General features: G+C 36.3%; 3 protein-coding genes and 1 long non-coding RNA gene across 7 annotated transcripts in view; 3 read left to right on the top strand and 1 right to left on the bottom strand.

Annotated features, from left to right (window-relative positions):
• Positions 1-14,448, bottom strand: part of LOC132702616 (ankyrin repeat and death domain-containing protein 1A-like) — a 114,342-nt gene extending 99,894 nt beyond the window's left edge. For all 4 annotated transcript variants that reach the window (XM_060671378.1, XM_060671380.1, XM_060671381.1 and 1 more), the window contains exon 1: positions 13,721-14,448. The gene's annotated coding sequence lies outside the window, so the exon portion shown is untranslated. The remainder of the gene's footprint in view (positions 1-13,720) is intronic.
• On the top strand, positions 5,669-6,869 carry LOC132702215 (uncharacterized). The gene is made up of 4 exons (XR_009618868.1): positions 5,669-5,785; positions 5,858-5,983; positions 6,049-6,410; positions 6,564-6,869. It is a non-coding gene; the product is annotated as an uncharacterized LOC132702215 (long non-coding RNA).
• Positions 14,449-14,833: 385 nt separating the features above from the next.
• On the top strand, positions 14,834-16,552 carry LOC132702618 (protein prenyltransferase alpha subunit repeat-containing protein 1). Its single transcript, XM_060671382.1, has 2 exons — positions 14,834-15,082; positions 15,138-16,552. Exons 1-2 carry the CDS (start codon positions 15,012-15,014, stop codon positions 16,330-16,332), a joined length of 1,266 nt encoding a protein of 421 aa, XP_060527365.1. The 5' UTR covers positions 14,834-15,011; the 3' UTR covers positions 16,333-16,552.
• A 355-nt stretch (positions 16,553-16,907) lies between these two features.
• On the top strand, positions 16,908-18,612 carry LOC132702621 (sideroflexin-2). Its single transcript, XM_060671386.1, has 3 exons — positions 16,908-17,465; positions 17,518-18,057; positions 18,123-18,612. Exons 1-3 carry the CDS (start codon positions 17,143-17,145, stop codon positions 18,232-18,234), a joined length of 975 nt encoding a protein of 324 aa, XP_060527369.1. The 5' UTR covers positions 16,908-17,142; the 3' UTR covers positions 18,235-18,612.
• Positions 18,613-19,287: the final 675 nt, after the last annotated feature.

Here is a 19,287-nt window from a genome sequence, read left to right as displayed (position 1 = left end):
CATTCGAGGACAATATATTTGTTGTTAGGGAATTCAGGATATGCATTACAATATTGGGTCATGTCTTGTGACAAAGGCGTACTGTGGGAAGATGAACTGGTGTGTGGAGGTCTCAAACTATGTTATTCTCCTAAGAAAGTTGACAGAATTATTTATGCATCTGCGGTTTTACTATCAGAAATTGTTAATAGATATTTTAGACAATAAAATAAATCTGAACGCATACGTTGTAGCATTTTTATTATTTTTTAATTGCTCACAAAAAAGCATCCCAAAGAATCTATTTAAAAATAAAAACAAATATTAACACAGAAAAATAAACTACAATATTGCAGAAACAGGAACTAACTTAACGTTTTACATAACACAGAACCATTACATAATAGTATATGCAGACACATTTATATTTGGAAAATTATTTTGACTCCAACCTTTTCAGCAATTGTGAAAATTGTGTCTTTCTTAATTTTGACATAATTCGATTAAACCAGTAAAATAATCGACGAGCAAAACAAACCAAATATATAAATACTTGCAACGGATGCGATTCGGCTTGAATCGAACTTATCCGAAAACGAATTACAGAGTCCCACCCCTGTGGTTTTATGGTTGATCTGCGGTAATAACAATATAAACCAGATCGAAAATAAAAAAAATCAAGTGCGCACTAGATGTTCCAATCCTAAAATTAATTTTCTACTCTGCGTTATCAAACGTTTATCAGAAGTCCCCCAGCAATATTCTAAATGAAGAGGAGGTATCCTTGTTTATTTTTTAAGACTATAAAGTTAGCATTAGTGTGAATATATTAAATCAAATGTACTTAAAAAAAGAATTCCGTGGATGTCTCTATTCTAGCACCCTTTCTGCTCTACAATGAGAATGTTCTTCATTTCTAGATATACTTATAACTTCTCCCATATTGCTGAGGTAAAGATCTTGTACATTGTGGGTAGGCATGTAATACGTCTATATTGAGACGGGTTTGGATTGGATCATATTTTGGAAGAAGATAAGTAACACCAACTGTAAGGAATTCCGGTATTTTTTCTAGATTTCTCAAAGCGTTGTTAAATTGGTCGGCTAGATGACAGTGAACAGCTGTAATTTTTTTGGACCAAAAAGTTTTATGTCTTGTTCTGTAAATAATATCTCTTCCATACGCAGGTGGCTGTTGTTCTGTTTTTCTGTTTGAATCCAAAATTATTGACTTCATCCGACCATATACCTTCCCAGAATGTTTACAAATCTCTGGGTTTTGTTAAGCGATCTGTAGAAGCCTTTTGATTTTTTGAAAAGAAGCTGGTCTGTACTTTTCGTTGATAGCTTTCTTGGTACCTTTTTAATCTTTTGGAGGTATCAGCAAGCTTTTGTTTTAAAGTATCTAAAGAATCATCTATAATTGATTTAGTTTCAGCTATTGACGTTCCTTCTAGCTTCTGTTTGATTTCGAATAATATTTTACAGAGACGCATTCCTGATCTCTGCCCAATTGCTCTTTGCTGCAATCTAAGAATGTCTTTGTCTCTGTTCCCATTTTGGTTGTTGTGGTTTACATAGTTTGGTTGTTTCTGATATTTTTTGTTTATTGGCTTTAATCATTGCTAGAGCTGCACACGTAATTGTAATTCTTCAAGATCCATATCTGCGTTTAGTTTTTTTGGCAAATTCGTTTAGTAGAGTCAGATCCTCCGAATTCGGTAAGGTGTTGTTGGTAGTTTTCTTCCCATAATGTTGGTCAGCTTCAGATTGTCTATGTTCTTCGCCTTCTTTTATTCTTCATTTTGTTTCTTCCTTTTTGTCCTCATTATTATTATTATTATTATTATTATTATTATTGTTATTATTATTATTATTATTATTGTTATTATGATATACAACACGTCCCCCCCTGCAGGGACTGGCTGTACTGGACTTATGTCTTTACCTTGTATCAAAGTGGATACAGCTGGATACAGTATCAATTTTTTCCAGACATGTATTAATTATTGTTATGATTATTACCATATTTCAATATTACAATTACAATGGCTCTTGGACCTATAGCAGATATACCATCTAACTGGTTGAAGTTTATCCAGATTCCTAAATCTGCAAAGATGTGAAGATATGAACTGCTCTGTATTAATGTGCTATATTGACTTCGAGAAAGCATTTGACAGAGTGCAACACGAAAAAATGATTCGATTACTAAAAACTCTGGTGAAATGTGAAAATAGGAAATAATATGAGGGGTAATAAATAGGGGTAAGACATTTCCATTGCATTATTTCACCATTGCTTTTCAATTTATACTCGGAGACAATATTCCAAGAAGCTTTAGAAAATATCCAAGAAGGAATAAAAATAAGTGAGGTAATAATAAAAAACTTAAGATATGCACTTGATTACGTTCTTCTACTGGCAGATAACATTAAAGAACTTCAAAAATTCCTGGGTCAAGTAGTAGTTCCATGCAACCGTTACGGTCTTAAACTTAACATCAAAAAGACCACACATAACTGTAATTAAAGAACCGAATATTCCGTAGAACTATGGATGGGCTAAAGTAAACTTGAAAGGGTCAAGAGATTAAATATCTGGTAAATACCTGGGACAATTATTAAGCGAGGACTGGGACCATTCACTAGAAATAAAATCCAGAATTGAACAGGCAAGAGCAAGGTTCATACGTATGAGGAATGTGGTGTTGGACACGAACTTAACACTCTCACAGAGAGTACCTTAAAAAAGCTGGAAGTTTTTGAAATGTTTGAAATAGGTTGGATAGATCGAGTCGCTAACATAGAAGTCATGAACAGAAATGCTAACATCAAGATTAAGAAACTCTCATATTTCGGGCACGTTAAGACATCCTAAAACCTACAACATCCAGCATTTGATCATTCGATTTAAAAAACCTGTGTGTGTGTCAAAATCCAACATTAACTAATTAAAATCAGAAAAGTTAAATTAACTAAACACGGCCTGAATATGAAAGAAACAAAGTAGAGTAGCAATTTTTTATTATTTTTCAATATAATCCCCCTTAACTTCAATACACTTATTACATCTCTTTATTATCAACTCAATCCCTTTAAAAAAATATTCTTTTGGTTTGTCAGCAAAATGAGCTAAAACAGCCTCTTTTAACTCAACTTCGTCGTTAAACCGCCGTCCACGTAAGTCCATTTTACAAATATCCAACAAACAAATAATAGTCACTCCCCACACTCTAAAATGTGGTATTAGTTTCTTTAAAATCTATCAAAAGAATTCCTTCACAATCCCAAAAGATCGTGACCATCAACTTTTTGTTAACTGGCAGACTCTGAATTTTCTTGGAGGTGCTTCACCCTTACGACGCCACTCTATTGATTCTTTTTTCGATAAAGAGTCATAATAGAGAACAATAGTTTCATCTCCCGTTACAATAGTTTCTATCACAGGCTTCGGTTCCGACCCACAGATTTCCAAAAAAGGCCGCGCACGCTCGACACGGCGTTGTTTTCGAATAACCGCAAGTTTATTTATATCAAAATTTCGATGGGAAAATTATATCAAATCAAGAAGATTTTTTTTTCAATTAAGTTCAATTTTTCGATATTTTCTCGTATAAAAAAAGCTTTATGAAAACCATTAAATAAATTTTAAGAATTATATTGGATTCTCGATCACCTTAAATCCTTAAACAGCTGTTGATTTTTTCAAACTGTGAAGCTCTGTGTTTTTGTAAGCTATTAGGTGGCGCCTCCTACAACAAAACGCTAATCTAAGAATAAATTTGAATTTCAGTGTTTAGATAAAAACGTGAAAGCTCGAAGATGGCGATCGCTTCGATGTTCAAAAGGTTACGCATCTATCGACGGCTCGGAAATCGGAAGTAACACATTTCATCCACTCAGGACTCTCAGGACTAGTAAATCGACCATTAGGCGGATCCGATAAAAGTAGTTTATTACCGGTTAAGGCTGAAGCAGTAAATTTTACGACTTCCACAACATTGTATATGTATAGAGGCCCAAAGCGGAAAGCTTCGAAGACTGACAATTCAAGTTAGTTAAATAACCGGCGTCGTTGCGTGGAGAAAAATAACAACATATACAGTCTAGTAAACTGTATAGAAAGAGTTTCAGGGTGAGCGAGATATTTGGAATGACATCATTGGAAACAATTTTTTATATTTACCAAAGTGTTTCGTGACATTCAAATTAGGCGATACGTGAAAGACACTTCATACAGGTAGATAGATAGATAGATAGTTTTATTCACAAAGCCCAGTATGTATAAAATGGATGTTTCGTCAGGAAACGAGTACATTATAGAGTTGTATAAAGATACATGGAATTATGTATATAAACAATATGATAACACACATTTAACAGTACAGTATAGAATAGTTACAAACGGATATACAAACAGTGCAAACATATTGACAAAATATAGAGAAAATATCACTAAACTCATCAGGGCACTCCTGTAATATATGTTTCAAATTCTTTCAGGTCTTGTAGATAATGCTTTTATGCTTATAGGAAGCAAATTATAGTAATAAGGTCCTGCGTAATTTAACAACACTTAGGTGTTCTCTGTTTCAGGTGTGGACATCCGTGTGTTTCTTGTTAGAGCCTTTATTTTTATGAACGATGATGAATAATTTAAGTAAATATATGCAAGGCACTGTTAGTATTTTATACCTTATAAATATATCTTTGCAGGATAGCCTCGGGGGCAGTCTGAAAATTGACCTAAGTATCCTTTTTTGCTGAATGAACACCCTCTCCGCATCACTCGCTTGTCCCCAGTTTACGATATTATATGAAATAGACGAGAATGTGGAGGCGTAATAGAAAGTCAACAAGGATCTTTCAAAGAAAGAATCTCTGATTGTTAACATTGCGAAAAACGTTTTGTTCAGTTTATTACAAACACTATCGTATGTCGTAGTCCCACTTTAGGAAGGCATCGATGTAAGATCCGAGAAACTTTGATGTGTGGTTTAATTCCACGCGTGAACCCGCAAGCTGAACGCTAGGTTAGTCAGAGGTTTAACATACTGACCAGTGAATTCGATCGCAACTGTTTTTTCCAAATTTATGATCAAATGGTTCTGTTTGCAAAAATCAACAAACTGTACCACAATATGCACAATAAAATCACATCGATTTTGCGAAAGTTCGAGAGTGGTCCGCAGGAGCACGATAGAAAACCAATGCGTCCCTCTAGGACAAGAAACCAAGAAGCACCTTATTTTTAAAATAAAAAGCTGCTTCCCGCTACGCGCTACGAACTTGTCCTGCAAAGTGGCGATTTTTCGAAAGCAATCTTGTTCGATCCTTCTCAAATTAAGTAGGCTGTATTTAGGAATGGATATCTACCACTGCATATACTAAGAAGTGTTTCCTAGCCACAGTAGCCGTGGTTGGATCGGGCTCATAATTTCGTTGACAGAATAACATTTTCTGCACTGCCTTTAAGACTAAGAATAAATTATCTCATAAAGGTATCTGGACTGAGACTCTGTAACTTGTGTCATATTCCTAAGCGAAAGAGATGCGGACGAGAAGGCAAATCGTCGTTGCATACCGAGTTTATTCCCTAATCATTTCTCTAGACTTCTCGGCTATCGTTCGCCAAGATTCGTTTCGTCGGTCGGGCAGGGATAATTATACTACACGTGTTAAAAACATAGAAACATGTTGAAGAAAATCCCAACCTAACCAAAAATCGTTTTTTATTTTGGTTGACTGATGTTTGTTACTTTTTTTTTGGCACGTTTATTTTAATTTAATTTAATTTACATTAGGTAGGTATTTTTTATGTTCATAGGTAGGTATTTGTATTTGTTCTGTTCGTAATCTCTCCCGAAACCTCGTAGGAAAAAAATTTTAAAAATTTGCGTTCATAATCCCCAACTTAAATTACAAATGTATCCTGTTTTGAGACATTTACTGCATAAGGAGGAGAATCGACGACGGATCTCAAATCTAAAAATTGCAAAAAAGTAATGAGAAATAAAAGTGATCCATTTAATCTGCAAGAGACGATAGATTCATTGAATTGTTTCAGCTAAATAAGGAGCTAGTTCTCAATTTATTTAACGAATTGCTCCCACACATGGGAAATAGTAATAGGAATTCAAGAATTCCAAAGCAAACAAGAATTGATTGCGCAACAACTGTGTAATCGTTGGATCTGTTTTATCCAAACTGAACCAGGAAATGCTCAAATTCAAAGAGCTTTTATGGGAAAAGTTGGATCCCCGGGAATTATTGGCTGTATAATAGGACCGCATGAAAATGCGGTCTGATGATGATGCTATGTCGGCAGAAAGAATTTCATTACAAAAACATGATAAGTGGACGTGACAGATTAATAACTGATGCATTTATATGGCATGCTTTGGTGATTGGAAACTCAATATGCTGCAGGTAAGCTCTACATATTTTTATTTTCTGCTCTTCACTATATATATGAATATGATAAAAAAGTTGCACTTTACAGCAGTTACTTTATTTTTATGCCAACCTATGTATTTCGAGGTATATTTTAATTCTATTTGTTTCATTCATATTTGTTATTAGGTGATTCAGGATATGCATTACAACCTAGGGTCATGACTTGTGACAAACCTAAAGTACTGTGGAAAGATGCATATGTGTTTTTAAAACTCAATTTAGGTGCATAATGGGAGTCTCAAACTATATTATACTCCTGAGAAAGTTGACAGAATTATTTATGCATCGCATTAATAGATATTTTAGACAATAAAATAATCTGAACGCAAACGTTGTAGCATTTTTATTATTATTTTTTGGTTGCCCACAAAAAAAACATCACAAGGAAACTATTAAAAAAAAAACAAATATTAACACAGAAAATGAAGCTACAGTATTGCAGGAACAGGAACTAATTTAACGTATATGCAGACACTTTTATATTTAGAAAATTATTTTTACACCAACCTTTTCAGTAATTGTGAAAACAAATCATTGCGTCTTTCTTAATTTTGACATAATTCAAATAAACCAGTAAAATAATCGATGCTCAAAACAAACCAAATATATAATTACGATGCGCTTATTATTATTTTATTTTATTATTTTTCTCAAATTAAGTAGGCTGTATTTAGGAATGGATATCTACCACTGCATATACTAAGAGCTGTTTCCTAGCCACAGTAGCCGTGGTTGGATCGGGCTCATAATTTCGTTGACAGAATAACATTTTCTGCACTGCCTTTAAGACTAAGAATAAATTATCTCGTAAAGGTATCTGGACTGAGACTCTGTAACTTGTGTCATATTCCTAAGCGAAATTGATGCGGACGAGAAGGCAAATCGTCGTTGCATACAGAGTTTATTCCCTAAGCATTTCTCTAGACTTCTCGGCTATCGTTCGCCAAGATTCGTTTCATCGGTCGGGCAGGGATAATTATACTACACGTGTTAAAAACATAGAAACATGTTGAAGAAAATCCCAACCTACGTTCGGTTCCATGGAATGTATCCGAAAGCGCTTACAGAATTTAAAAATGAGATGGCCGTATTTGTCCAAATCGTATCGGAGCCTTCGGCGCAGCGCTGAAGAGATTCCGGCAAAGCGTTTCCGTTGAGAAAGAATTCTCCTGGATAGAGAATAATTACGATTTGTTTACATTAAAATGTTTTTAAAATACAACTGAAATACTCAGCTTAGAATATTCAGTTGCATTTTAATTAATCAAGGAGCCAAACCTATCATAAATGTGTTTGTTTAAAGGTTCTCAATTATTTTAATAAATCATTGCGGTCATAGTAAAATTGTTTTTAGGTACCTTTTACTCGGAAAATTGCACACGGCGATTATCACGAATCATGAAAGGTTAATAAATACGTGTGCCCAATTGTTCTCATAGCCATAATTATTGACGATTCTTAAATTTATTCAGTAAGCAATATGATTTATCTTTATCCAATATGATTGTCAATTAAAACACTTTACATTATGCAAAACATAAACCAGGTAGCTAGCATACCCAAAAATCAAAAAGTAAAAGTTACCTAAGTAGTTATCAGGATAACAAGTATGAAAAATTGAAATTGCTTTGAAATTTTAGAAAAGAACGGCGCCCATTAAAGATACCTACATATTTTACAAAGTCAAATTGTAAAATAAAAATCCCTCAGGTGCCAATGGAATATCTACCTACATCTTCATTGTAGTACTGTAGAAGTTGTAAGTTTTTTGTCCTAAACAATAGCGTAAATTGTTGTTCTTTATATCATGTCACATAACTCCTACTTTATTTTTTAAGCTGCTAATTTTATTTTGTTTGTAAGTACACTCCACCTATATAGATAATTAACCAAAGTAAAAAAAATTAACCGCATTTTATAAATTAATACGCTATCTGAGCCGTGTTTACACTTGCATTTTAACCTCTTTCGTTATTTGGATAAATGTTTCGGCCGCTTTCGGGTGTTCGTCGCCGGTGCCTCGGGTAATTTGGACAAATGCACATTATAGCAATAGCATTTGTGGGTTTCCCTTAAAAATGCTCCAATACCGAAATAATCTCTCCGTCTTCACATAAAACGAATTACAGAGTCACACCTCTGGGGGAAAAATGCAATCTAACCTCACTTTATATTTTAAAACTTGAGGCACCGCAAAAATCTTTTTGCAACAAAAATAACACATTTGTTGTACGTGGACTTTTCGAATTGCTGGTGGTATAGTCCTCGCCCCGCATATATTTGTGAATATTTCGACTAATTTATGCAAATAGTCTATTACAATCGAAGCGCTGTGTCGCGGCGTTGACAATCGAATCGTCGTCGAGTTATTTTAAAAGCGAGACGGACGGTTTTTGGCCCGACGTTCGAAACAGATAATTTGCGACATTTTTCTCACGACTCGCTCTGTTCACGGATTCGTTTGCCAGATTTTCGATTATTTGGTCGGGGTCATTTATTACGCCGCGTGACGTCAGGGAGGTCATAATTTCGACGACACCGGTCGTATTTCTTTCGCGGGATGACAAATCGGCCACAGAATGTTGATAAATTTGCGAAAAAAGCTGGAAATGAGTAAAAATACACTCGTTCGACTATATTTAAGTAGACGAAAATACCGAACGAACGTGTGGTTCGGTTGGTAATGAAAGGTTTTGTTTTATATTGACGCAAGACTAACTTGACGGAAAAATAAATACCGTACACAAATGAAAATGACTTTATTATGATGATGTATATGTTACTTGACTCTTGATATTCAAGCAAGTTAGTAAAATAATATAATCCTAAAGATTTTGGTGTTCAAAAAAGATAATTCTCTCTTGGTTGGTTTAAATTCGTTTTACTTTAACTCAAGATATCCTTTTTATACCTACGTGGGTATCAAGAAAAAAACTCTGGGAGCTACATCCTCATTCGTATCAGAAGCGGAATATAAGGTGTTTTCAATCTTGAATCTTTACGGTTTTTGGCCGACAAAAATAAAGCGTCTTCCACCCAACCACTTCATCATTTTTTTTTTTTTAGGCAAGACCTACTTAATGTAGAATAAACATCTGTTGGGATGGGTTTTACCATGCTCCTGAGAAGGTCTGCGCATAAGGTACTGTAAAATACTTAAAATGTCAAGGCAATAAATGCACTATATTTTTGGTCGTATTATAATAAACAAACTATTATTCTATCAATAATAGAATTTAGACTCATTATTATTATTATTATTATTATTGCTTGTTGATTGATCATTAATGTAGTAATCACAAAAATGGTGAATGTTGTGTCGCTAAGATCAAGATTTCTTCGACTTTTGAGTCTTATGAAACTGTTATTATTATTTATATTATTATTATAAGTAGGAGAACATATGCTCAGAGATTTAAGAGCCATTGAACTAGATAAGAGATATGGGCAGTCCCCAACAGAGGTGTTTTCTGTATTTCAGAGGCTATACGTCTATCGAGAAGTTTGTCCAGGTATTTAGAGAATTAGTTAGATATGTGCAGCCATAACGATAGGCAAAACAGTAACTTTGTGCCTGGACATCCTCTGAATTTTGATGGATATTTCAGTTTCTTTTCGGCTTCTTTGCGGTCGATATTCTTGTCGGCTGGAATAGCGACATCAACAAGATACGTATGAGCGGTATACAGATCCACATAAGTCGTACATAATTGTAACCTTGTTACTTTCGAAAATATTTCGAAATATTTTGAAAAAAAAAACATTTTTTTAAAAACCGTTTACCAGACCAAAAAAATTCTTGAACGAGAAGACGCAGAAGATACGGCTCCATAAACTTTTATTCTTGACAATTTTTCAAAAATATACAGGGTACTCCGCAAATTAAAAAAAAACTGAAAAATGGTCCCCTTGTTATTGAAAATTGGTTATAACTGAAAGACTATGATTCAGATCTCACTATCTTTTATATTGCGATATAGCCCGCCTAGACGCTAAAAGCTTTTGCTAAATGAGAAATGTGGTAAGTGTCCTAAATTTGCTGATCAACTTCAAATTTAGCAGAGAAGTAAAAGTCGGTGTCCACAATTAAACGGTAGAAATTGGGTGCAGTCAAATTTTGACAACTGTTTTTTAAAAATTTTTGAATTTTTTTATGGTAATTTTAGCTTTTAGAAAAATATGTTTTCCTCCATAATCGTTCACCGGATCGGCAAGATTATTTAACCAGCACACGCGGAAGATCCAGTGCAATAACATTTATTTCAGGCATTTTGTCGATTATGTACAGATTATATATAGAAAATTGTTCTTTACAGAGTAAATTATTAGCCGCAAATCAAAAATCGTAAAAAATACGGCTAATTGGTTCAAACAGTGTCATAGGCCGCATCAAGAACTACAATTTTTCTATTTGCGGTTTTCGTCTATCACATAAGCTACTCGAGATGTTTGAATAAATCCATATTGAAATCGTTATTTTATGGTTTTTTTATTTTTCTCGAAAACCATTTACTATTTTCAACAAATTTTTGAACCAGGAAACGTGGAAGATCCATGGCTATAACCTTTACTTCGAACATTGTTTGAATCATATACAGGGTGTGGCGTTTATGGGCAAAAAATCTAAAAGGTCCTAAAAATTTCTGTTTTTGTAGGTTAAGTATTGGCGATAAATGAACAACCGTTAAAGATGGGATAATTTTTTGAAAGTTAGATTCTTCAGTTCGGGGATCAGATCTTCCTGGACTGAACAATTATGTGCTAGTTTTAGCGCTGGTTTGACCAGCGATTTTTTTTCTTCATTCTGTGATAATGTCAGTATTCAGACTGCATTTTCCCTAGTACCTGCTTGGCTATACTTTACTGTTCCAACTTCGTCCGTCCCCCGTTCTTTCTTTGCACATTATTTTCAAAAATTTGGGTCACGCAATAAAATTACGCTACAATGTCCGAATATTCGTATTTTCCTCTTTATCGACACCGTCCCCGACGAGAAACGTCGAAAAAAGGGCCCGACATCGAATAAAACGAGAAGAATCGGTTCGGTTATTTTTTCGGCCTCCCGGGGTGAAAGCGTAATAAAGGTTGATGTATTTCTAACAATCCGTAAGGGTGGAAACGTCAATCATAGCGTCAGGTCCGGGTGCGGAATAAATTTTCCGGAAAATACCTCGAGCGGGCGCAGCCGGTGTATGTCTAGGATCGTTTTTCGCCGGCCGTTAAAGTCGAAACTACATAATATTCGTTTACATTCGATACCGCGGCCGCCATGGGCGTTTAAATTTTAACGGCCATAAGTTTTGTTAAAGTAACCAAACAGACGAAATTCCGAAGATAAATTCGGTTGAGTTTTGAATTTTTCGTTTCGGATATCTGTGTGTGTGTGCGTATTTGAAACTTTTTTTCAAAATTTTCGGATTTTGTACGGCGATCGAGAAGCGCAGCTCTTGCGAACATGTCGAAAAATTGATAGTGCCTTTTTTTATATAAAACTCGGTCGCTTACTCTATACTCATTTTTTTTTTGTTTACCTTGATATATTTAATATATTTATAATTCTGCTTAATTTAAGTACTTAATTCAATGTCAAACTTTACCCCTTCTTCTCCTCATTACCTACAACAAAAAACTTGGGCGATACATTTTTCAAAAGAGAGGACGAACATCTACGTGAAATAATGTTTGTTATCTTTCTATTTAGAATATTCATAAAACTTCTGAATTCCTCCTGCGTCGGTTCTTGTTGACTCGAACTAAAACTAACGTTTCTCCAATCATCATGTTGTTTTCTTCAGAGCTTGACTGAAACTGGCTCGCATTTTACTCTGTACCTGCTTTTATATTGTTTGAGGGGGGCGGAGCTAAATCAAGAGTATAAACACCGTCTCGAATGACTGAAGAATTGATTGAGAATTTTAGTTTTATTGAATAAAATGTTTTGTCCGGTTTCGTGTTCGTGTTCGGAAACTGTTGATGAGTTTATTTGTCTTAGTCTTAAATCTTAATGTTCTTTGAGCCTAGTTAATATTTTTCTTCCGGATACGCACCGAATGCTGTAAACTCCTGGAATCTTAAATGGAATTTTGTCTTTGGCGGATCGAAGATGTTGAGAGATTTTTGGACAAGTGGTTTTGAGGTTATATTTCTTTAGAACTTTTGATATCTGGTCAGTGATGTTTTGAATATAAGGAAGGACGACAGTGGCAAGTGTGGGATTGCTTTCGGTTTCATTGCTATTGGAAGGTTGTGGTGAAGCGAATTTTGAGATGGAATGCTTAATATCTTTAAGGTGGAAATTGTTACAGAGAAGAGCAGAGGAGGGTGTTTTCTGGGTTCAATGACTCGGACTGAGATAGGTTTACGGCTCTATAAACAAGAGAATTGATAACCGATCATTTTTGGTACGGATGGTGATGCGACAAAAGCAATTTTCTAAATTTCTGAAAGCAGGAAAATCACTATTTGCACGGGTGGAATTTGTAAATCACCGACGCAGGAGGAACCCAGAAAATGTGTCGATAGAATTACAATATCCTGTGGAAGTTTCTTTGAAAAATTAGCAGGGAAATACATAAATAATTTGAACAGTAATACAAATAAATAAGATACAACTAGATTAATTTTATCTTTCCTAGATACCACTAAAAAATATCATACAGCGAGACGCAAAAATAATAATAACAAACTTGACCTGTTACTAAACACAGTCTATCGGTTTTATGAAATCGATAAGAAATCATTTGGTTTATCTATTGGTCGGTATAAATCACATTTCATAAACACCATCTTATTTGACAACTTAATATTATAACATGAAGTGAATAGTTATTTTTGTATCAAGTACGAAAAATGGATTTTGGTCCTGGAGAACTTCCTAACCAGTAGCAGCGTTAACGTTCTTCAAAAATAAGTAATAAGATTAGTTTAAGATGAAAATGTTGTTTGCAGATCAAGTAATCAGTAGAAATAAATGACAGCTAATAATTATCGTTAAACAAAAGCTAAAATAGAAAAACCTTCATGTAGATTAGATACAGTGTACTGAGTAAAAGAAAATTATGAGAGACTATAGATAATCCCTTATTTTTAACGTAATTTTTCTATAATTTTTATAATTATCTAATAACGAGTCATATCAAACACTAAGTCACAAAAGGAAACTGAAAAGATAAGTGCTATACGAGCCAATTTTACATGTGCTTAAAAACGTTTTATGGGACGCCCTATAGGCATAAAACGAGCGAGTTTCCCCCTCCACCTCTGATATAATACAAAAAACATACCTGTTTGATTTTCTATCTCGCACTTGGCGACGTAAGTGATAAAAGGGGGCTGCGACCGCAGTTCGGTTACAGCAGGACGCGTCGCGACGCACTAAACCGCCGTCCGATGCGCTCGTACACGCTCCCGTCTCTTTGAGGCGGGCGTCGCGGCGACCGGTGACTTTACCGCGGTATTTGCACGCCGGAGGGCCTGTTTTTAAAGTTTCCCTTCCATTTGAACTCGAAAATCCGTGAATTTAAACGTCCTTAACGTTAATATCGCCGAGAAACTTGTCGTGATGGGATTTTTCGGAAGTCAAAGAAGTCAGTACGCCACTGGCGGCAAGCGCCGGCGCCTTTCCTAGCGTATGCGTGCGTGAAGCACTTACTCCGTTGGAATTAAATAAAGGACCTTGTTTTACACGAAAAGCTCATTGGGGATGGCGTTTTCGTGAACGGATGTGTTCCTTAACCGCATTTTAATTAATAATTTTTCCGCACGTCATGTTTATTTTCAAAACCGTTTAAGTTATGTCTTCTATAGCGGATTCGATTTTTATACCGACAATGAGCGACTCCATTGCTATTCATTCGAGTCGATTATCTATCATATTCAACGGAATTAAACAATACTCGCACAAATAAATTAAATTTGTTCAAACAAAACAGTCTATCCAATTTGCTGATTTGCTACCCCTATGACTTATGCAAACCCTTAAACACCAAAAATGTATACCCGAAACTATCTTCCGCCAACGAATCGATCGTATCGAAACTGCTTTTCGCAACAGATCGGCCGTTCTTCACTGATCAAGTCGAATTCGTTTCGGATCTCGTATACCAAGCGAGCAGAACGGTGAGGATGTAGCGAAAATGTATCAGGAGAGAGGCGGAGGTGATAGATGGCGCGAGTTGTTTTTATTTTACTAATTTTTTTGTTAAATCAAATTTAACGGAGGACATTATTTATTTAGGGCATTCCCGGCCAAAAATTTTCGTTTTCTTACTGGTTTGATTACATTATCGGGTAAATAGCTGCATACAATAAAAAACAATTTGCCGAATATTTCTAAAACGGTTCTGGTACCGATTACCTCAGTTCATTCGTTCGTGTTGTTTGTCTCGAGAAAGTTTTGGCGCTCGAAGAACACGTTCGAATTTGTTGATGATGTTTTGTATTAGGAGTGCAGAAGTGCGAAACAGTGGCTCGAGATAAATTAGGGCAACCTCGCCCGATTTAAAGATTACAAAGCGAACTGAACTGTAATCCGATTAACTAATAGTACAACGTTATTATGCGGCCTTAAAAAGTATGGAATATTCGTGCATGTCTGAGAGGATTCTCCGACAAATCGAGAGCGTCATCAAACAAGATTTGGAGCTGTGAGTTAATTGGTTTTATTCGACCCCTAACCTAACATTTCCACCTCAATTTTAGTATAGATGTTACTATCGTTCCTACCGACGACAATTCGAGAAACAAGAGCCCCGTGTTACTGCAGGAGCACCATTTGGGACTGGAATCTTGGTGTGTCAAGTATGTGTACCAGTATGCTTGTTCTGAGTTGTTTAAGACTCGAAAAATCCTGTCTGAGAAAAAAATGGGACATTCAAAAATGGAAAACTTGAACTATTTGCTTGTGGGCGCGTTGCTTATTAATCCAGATGTAGGAACGTTCTGGAACATGAGGAGGGAGCTTGTGGAGTGTGATATTTTAGATTACGAAGGCGAATTTCGCTTTAGTAAACTAGTCCTCACACGTAAGGGCAAGTCATATGAAGCATTTTGCTACAGAAGATGGCTTTTGAGGAGAATAATGGATAAACTCTTGATGAATCAAATGTCTCCTCCTGTTATGCTGCTAGATGCTGAATTAAGTGTTGCACTAGCGACTGCGCAAAATTCGCAAAATAATTACCATTCATGGACCCACAGACTTTGGTGCAATGAGAATTTAGGCCCATATTGCCCTTCAGTACTAGAAGAGGAGCTTAGTTTTAGTGAGAAGTGGATAAATGAACATGTTTCTGAGTATAGTGGTTACCATTACAGGCAGTATGTATTGAGTCTATGTGCCAAACGCGAAACTGGCACTATTTTAAGACACTACTGTGATAGGGTGTTGCAACACTTGAATCTAGTGTGCGATGTTGATTTCAATCAGTTATTAACCTATTTTCTCGGCGAACAGTCAAAGAATAGCAAGCTGGAAGTAACGTACCGCTTTATGAACTATTTGTTTTTGTTGCTGTACGAAGTGCTGGTGGTTATCCCGTGTATAAATAAAAGCTTTCCAGAGCATGAGTCATTGTGGTTGCATAGGAGGTTCGTCGTTTCTAGCTTGGTACGATTGGCATACAGTTTTCACAGTTCGAGCGTTAAAGTGCCCCGCAAGGATTCGGTTAGCTCAAAGTGCGCCAAAAATTTCGTGCAGTGTTTTTCCGCGAGTGATAGCGGCGAAAAAATGCCGAAGATGTTTAAAAGTCAACCCTGTAGAGTGGAAACGAGTAATTTGTATAAATGCTTATTGGAAACGGAGAAAATGTTTATTAACGAGAGTTGTAACACGGCGGATTACGGTAAACGCCACCAAAAATGGTTAAAGTTCGTACTCGGTATTGAGTTGACGTAAAATTCGGGTTCGGACAAATCGAAAGCAACCAATCTTTTATTTATAGAACTCTATCTTAGTAGATTTACCGATATAATATATTTTTGTTCCCTATTAACGAAACGATGTATAGCTAACATGTTTTTAATAAGAAATAAACCTTGTTACGTGCACGCGTCTGTTAACACTTGTGATTACCCTCAGTTTGCGTGACAACAGGTGCGTTTATGACGCACTGCCTTCGGGGGTCAAATTCCCATAAACATTTAAACATGTGCATTCTCACTTGGCAACAGATTCAGGCCTTTTAAATATGGGAGGTCAGTGCGGTTTCAAAGGTAGAGTATGCAGCATGCAACGCACACCCGCGCGGGGCGTTGCCAGCGATCGAGCGGCGTAGCCGTCGCAACGAAAATGTCACATCGTATCCCATCGGTTTAAAATACGTTATATACAGGATGAAATTAATTAGATTACGGCGGGAAAACGCTAACTTCGCAGTACATAAATGTAAAATCTTTAGCTTTCTGATGCAATAAAAAAAATGTTATTTGGGGAATATGGCAACGTCGTCCGTTCCTGTTTATATCAATTAAAGGTGGGGAGGGGGCAAACGGCGAGCCCACTATTTTTATGCTGAAATCAAAAGTAATAATCGAAAAACTCGTAAACAAAAACAACGCCGAATCTCTGGTAAGCAATACGAGCACTATCGGCGTTTGTTATTTTCAAATATTCGCCGAGTACTTTAGACTTTGATTTGTGATTTTGGTTATACAACGTTTCAATCCGTTCGGACCATTAACTAAAGCTTGCAGTTGTTCGTGTACAATGTCAGATAGGATAAATATCGACGCGCCCCTATGGGACCAGAGCACGTTTGTGGGGCGCTTCAAGCATTTCCTATGGGTGACAGATCCCAGGAGTTGTTTGGTAAGCGACGAAACATTAGATAAAGCCAAAGAGCTCCTGGAGCATTACCGGAAAGGTGTGGAGCCCAAAGGAACGACCCAGGAACAGGTCATATACGCGAAAAAGCTTTACGAGAGCGCTTTTCACCCAGACAGTGGCGAAAAGCAAAATGTTTTTGGTCGAATGACGTTCCAAGTACCAGGCGGTATGGCCATAACTGGAGCTATGTTGCAATGGTATCGGTAAGTTATAGAATCATAATCTATGCGCCTACGCACTGGGATCCCGTTGCAGAACGCCCTTCGCGGTAGTCTTTTGGCAATGGGTGAATCAATCCTTTAACGCTTTGGTGAATTACACCAACCGCAATGCGAAATCGCCCACAACAACAACCCAACTAATAGTGGCGTATGTAACGGCCACTTCTTCCGCAATGGGTACCGCTTTAGGTTGCAAATACTACTGGCAGAGGAAAGCTAGCCCTTTCATGCAACGCTACGTCCCTTTCGCGGCCGTCGCGGCCGCCAATTGCGTTAACATCCCTTTAATGCGACAGAACGAGATACTTTACGGCATAGACTGTTCAGATGAGCACGGTAGAGTGGTTGGTCAGTCGAAATTCGCCGCGGTAAAGGCCATTAGTCAGGTGGTAATTTCGAGGATCACAATGTGCGCCCCCGGCATGCTAATACTGCCCGTCATAATGGAACGGGCGGAAAAGTACTCGTGGATGCAGAAAATTAAGGTTCTGCATGGTCCCATACAGGTTATGGCTGTGGGCTGTTTTTTAACATTCATGGTACCCGCCGCATGCGCCCTCTTCCCTCAACGTTGGTAAGTAGCATTGTTGAGGTATACTTGGTGCACCCTAACTTAATGGGAGGTTTTTCTTTTTATAGTTCCGTTAAATTGAGCACACTGTCCCTGCTCGAACCGTCGGCCTACGAGAAAATCAAGCAAAACTGCGGCGATAAAGTGCCGGAAAGGGTTTACTTCAACAAAGGCCTTTGAAGGGCATGCGCTATGCCCGTTCGAGACAATAACATTAGTTTACACTTAGCCGGTTATCGCTTTCAATGGGAAAGTATACGTAAAAAAAATCAAGACTCGTCGCAGTGAGTTGTGATGAATTAATGTGATCTTTTATTTATTTGTACTTAAGCATTAACTTGTTCTCGAATTAGTCGAAAAAGGAGTTTTTTGTTGCAGCAATATTTATTTCAGGGGTACTCGACGTTTTTATCAGGTTGTTAAGTGTTAATCCCGTCTTGGAGCAATAAATTGTTAACTGTTTTTTTCGTCAGGATGACTGGAATGTGTCCAACAAAAAGCCTGTTTTATGGGTTTCATTTCAGTTTAAATACACTTTATATTAAAGAATTGTTTGCCTTATTTACCCGTTATTACGCAAAACTGTGTGGTTAGGTTGGTTCTCTGTGTTCTGTGACATTTTGACATCTACATACTAACCATTTCAATAATTAGACCCTGTTCAATCTGTGAAATAAAATAAAATATTGCTATCAACCATACCATTAACGTCGCAGATAATCAATAAACAATAAAGATGATAAGCTAGATGTGGTGTTTATAGTTCTTTGTGACCTCATTGTACTAATTTTTTGTATCCAGGAGGCCAAGAGACGACCTTAAAGCCGGGTAGCAAGAATGCGTTTTCTACAAATATTTTTAACAGATAAAAATTGCTGTTAAAAATACTTTTTTTTTAAAGGCAGGATACAATTTTTTTCTAGCGAGATGGGCTTTATTATTTTGGGGGAATTTTGTTTTCGCAGGTTGCTTTTTAAATTTTGATACAATAACTTTTTATCGTGTGTTAGTGTTAAATTACTAAATTTTATGCAAAAACGTTTTTGCCAACCATATAAGAGGCGAAACGAGAAAAACGAGGATTTTTGTTGGCTGAATAAAATCCAACACGAATTATTGTGCAATCCTCTTAAATTATTTATTGACTTATTGATATTAATTTTAAATTTTCTTGGTGATAGTTTTGAATAACTACAGTTTTTTAAATAAATTGCCCATTGGCACTTTTCATAA

Source organism: Cylas formicarius, unplaced genomic scaffold, assembly GCF_029955315.1.
Source record: "Cylas formicarius isolate icCylForm1 unplaced genomic scaffold, icCylForm1.1 PGA_scaffold_5__7_contigs__length_24384050, whole genome shotgun sequence".
NCBI classification, from domain to species: Eukaryota; Metazoa; Arthropoda; class Insecta; order Coleoptera; family Brentidae; genus Cylas; species Cylas formicarius.
This window is presented reverse-complemented; position numbering and strand designations above follow the sequence as displayed.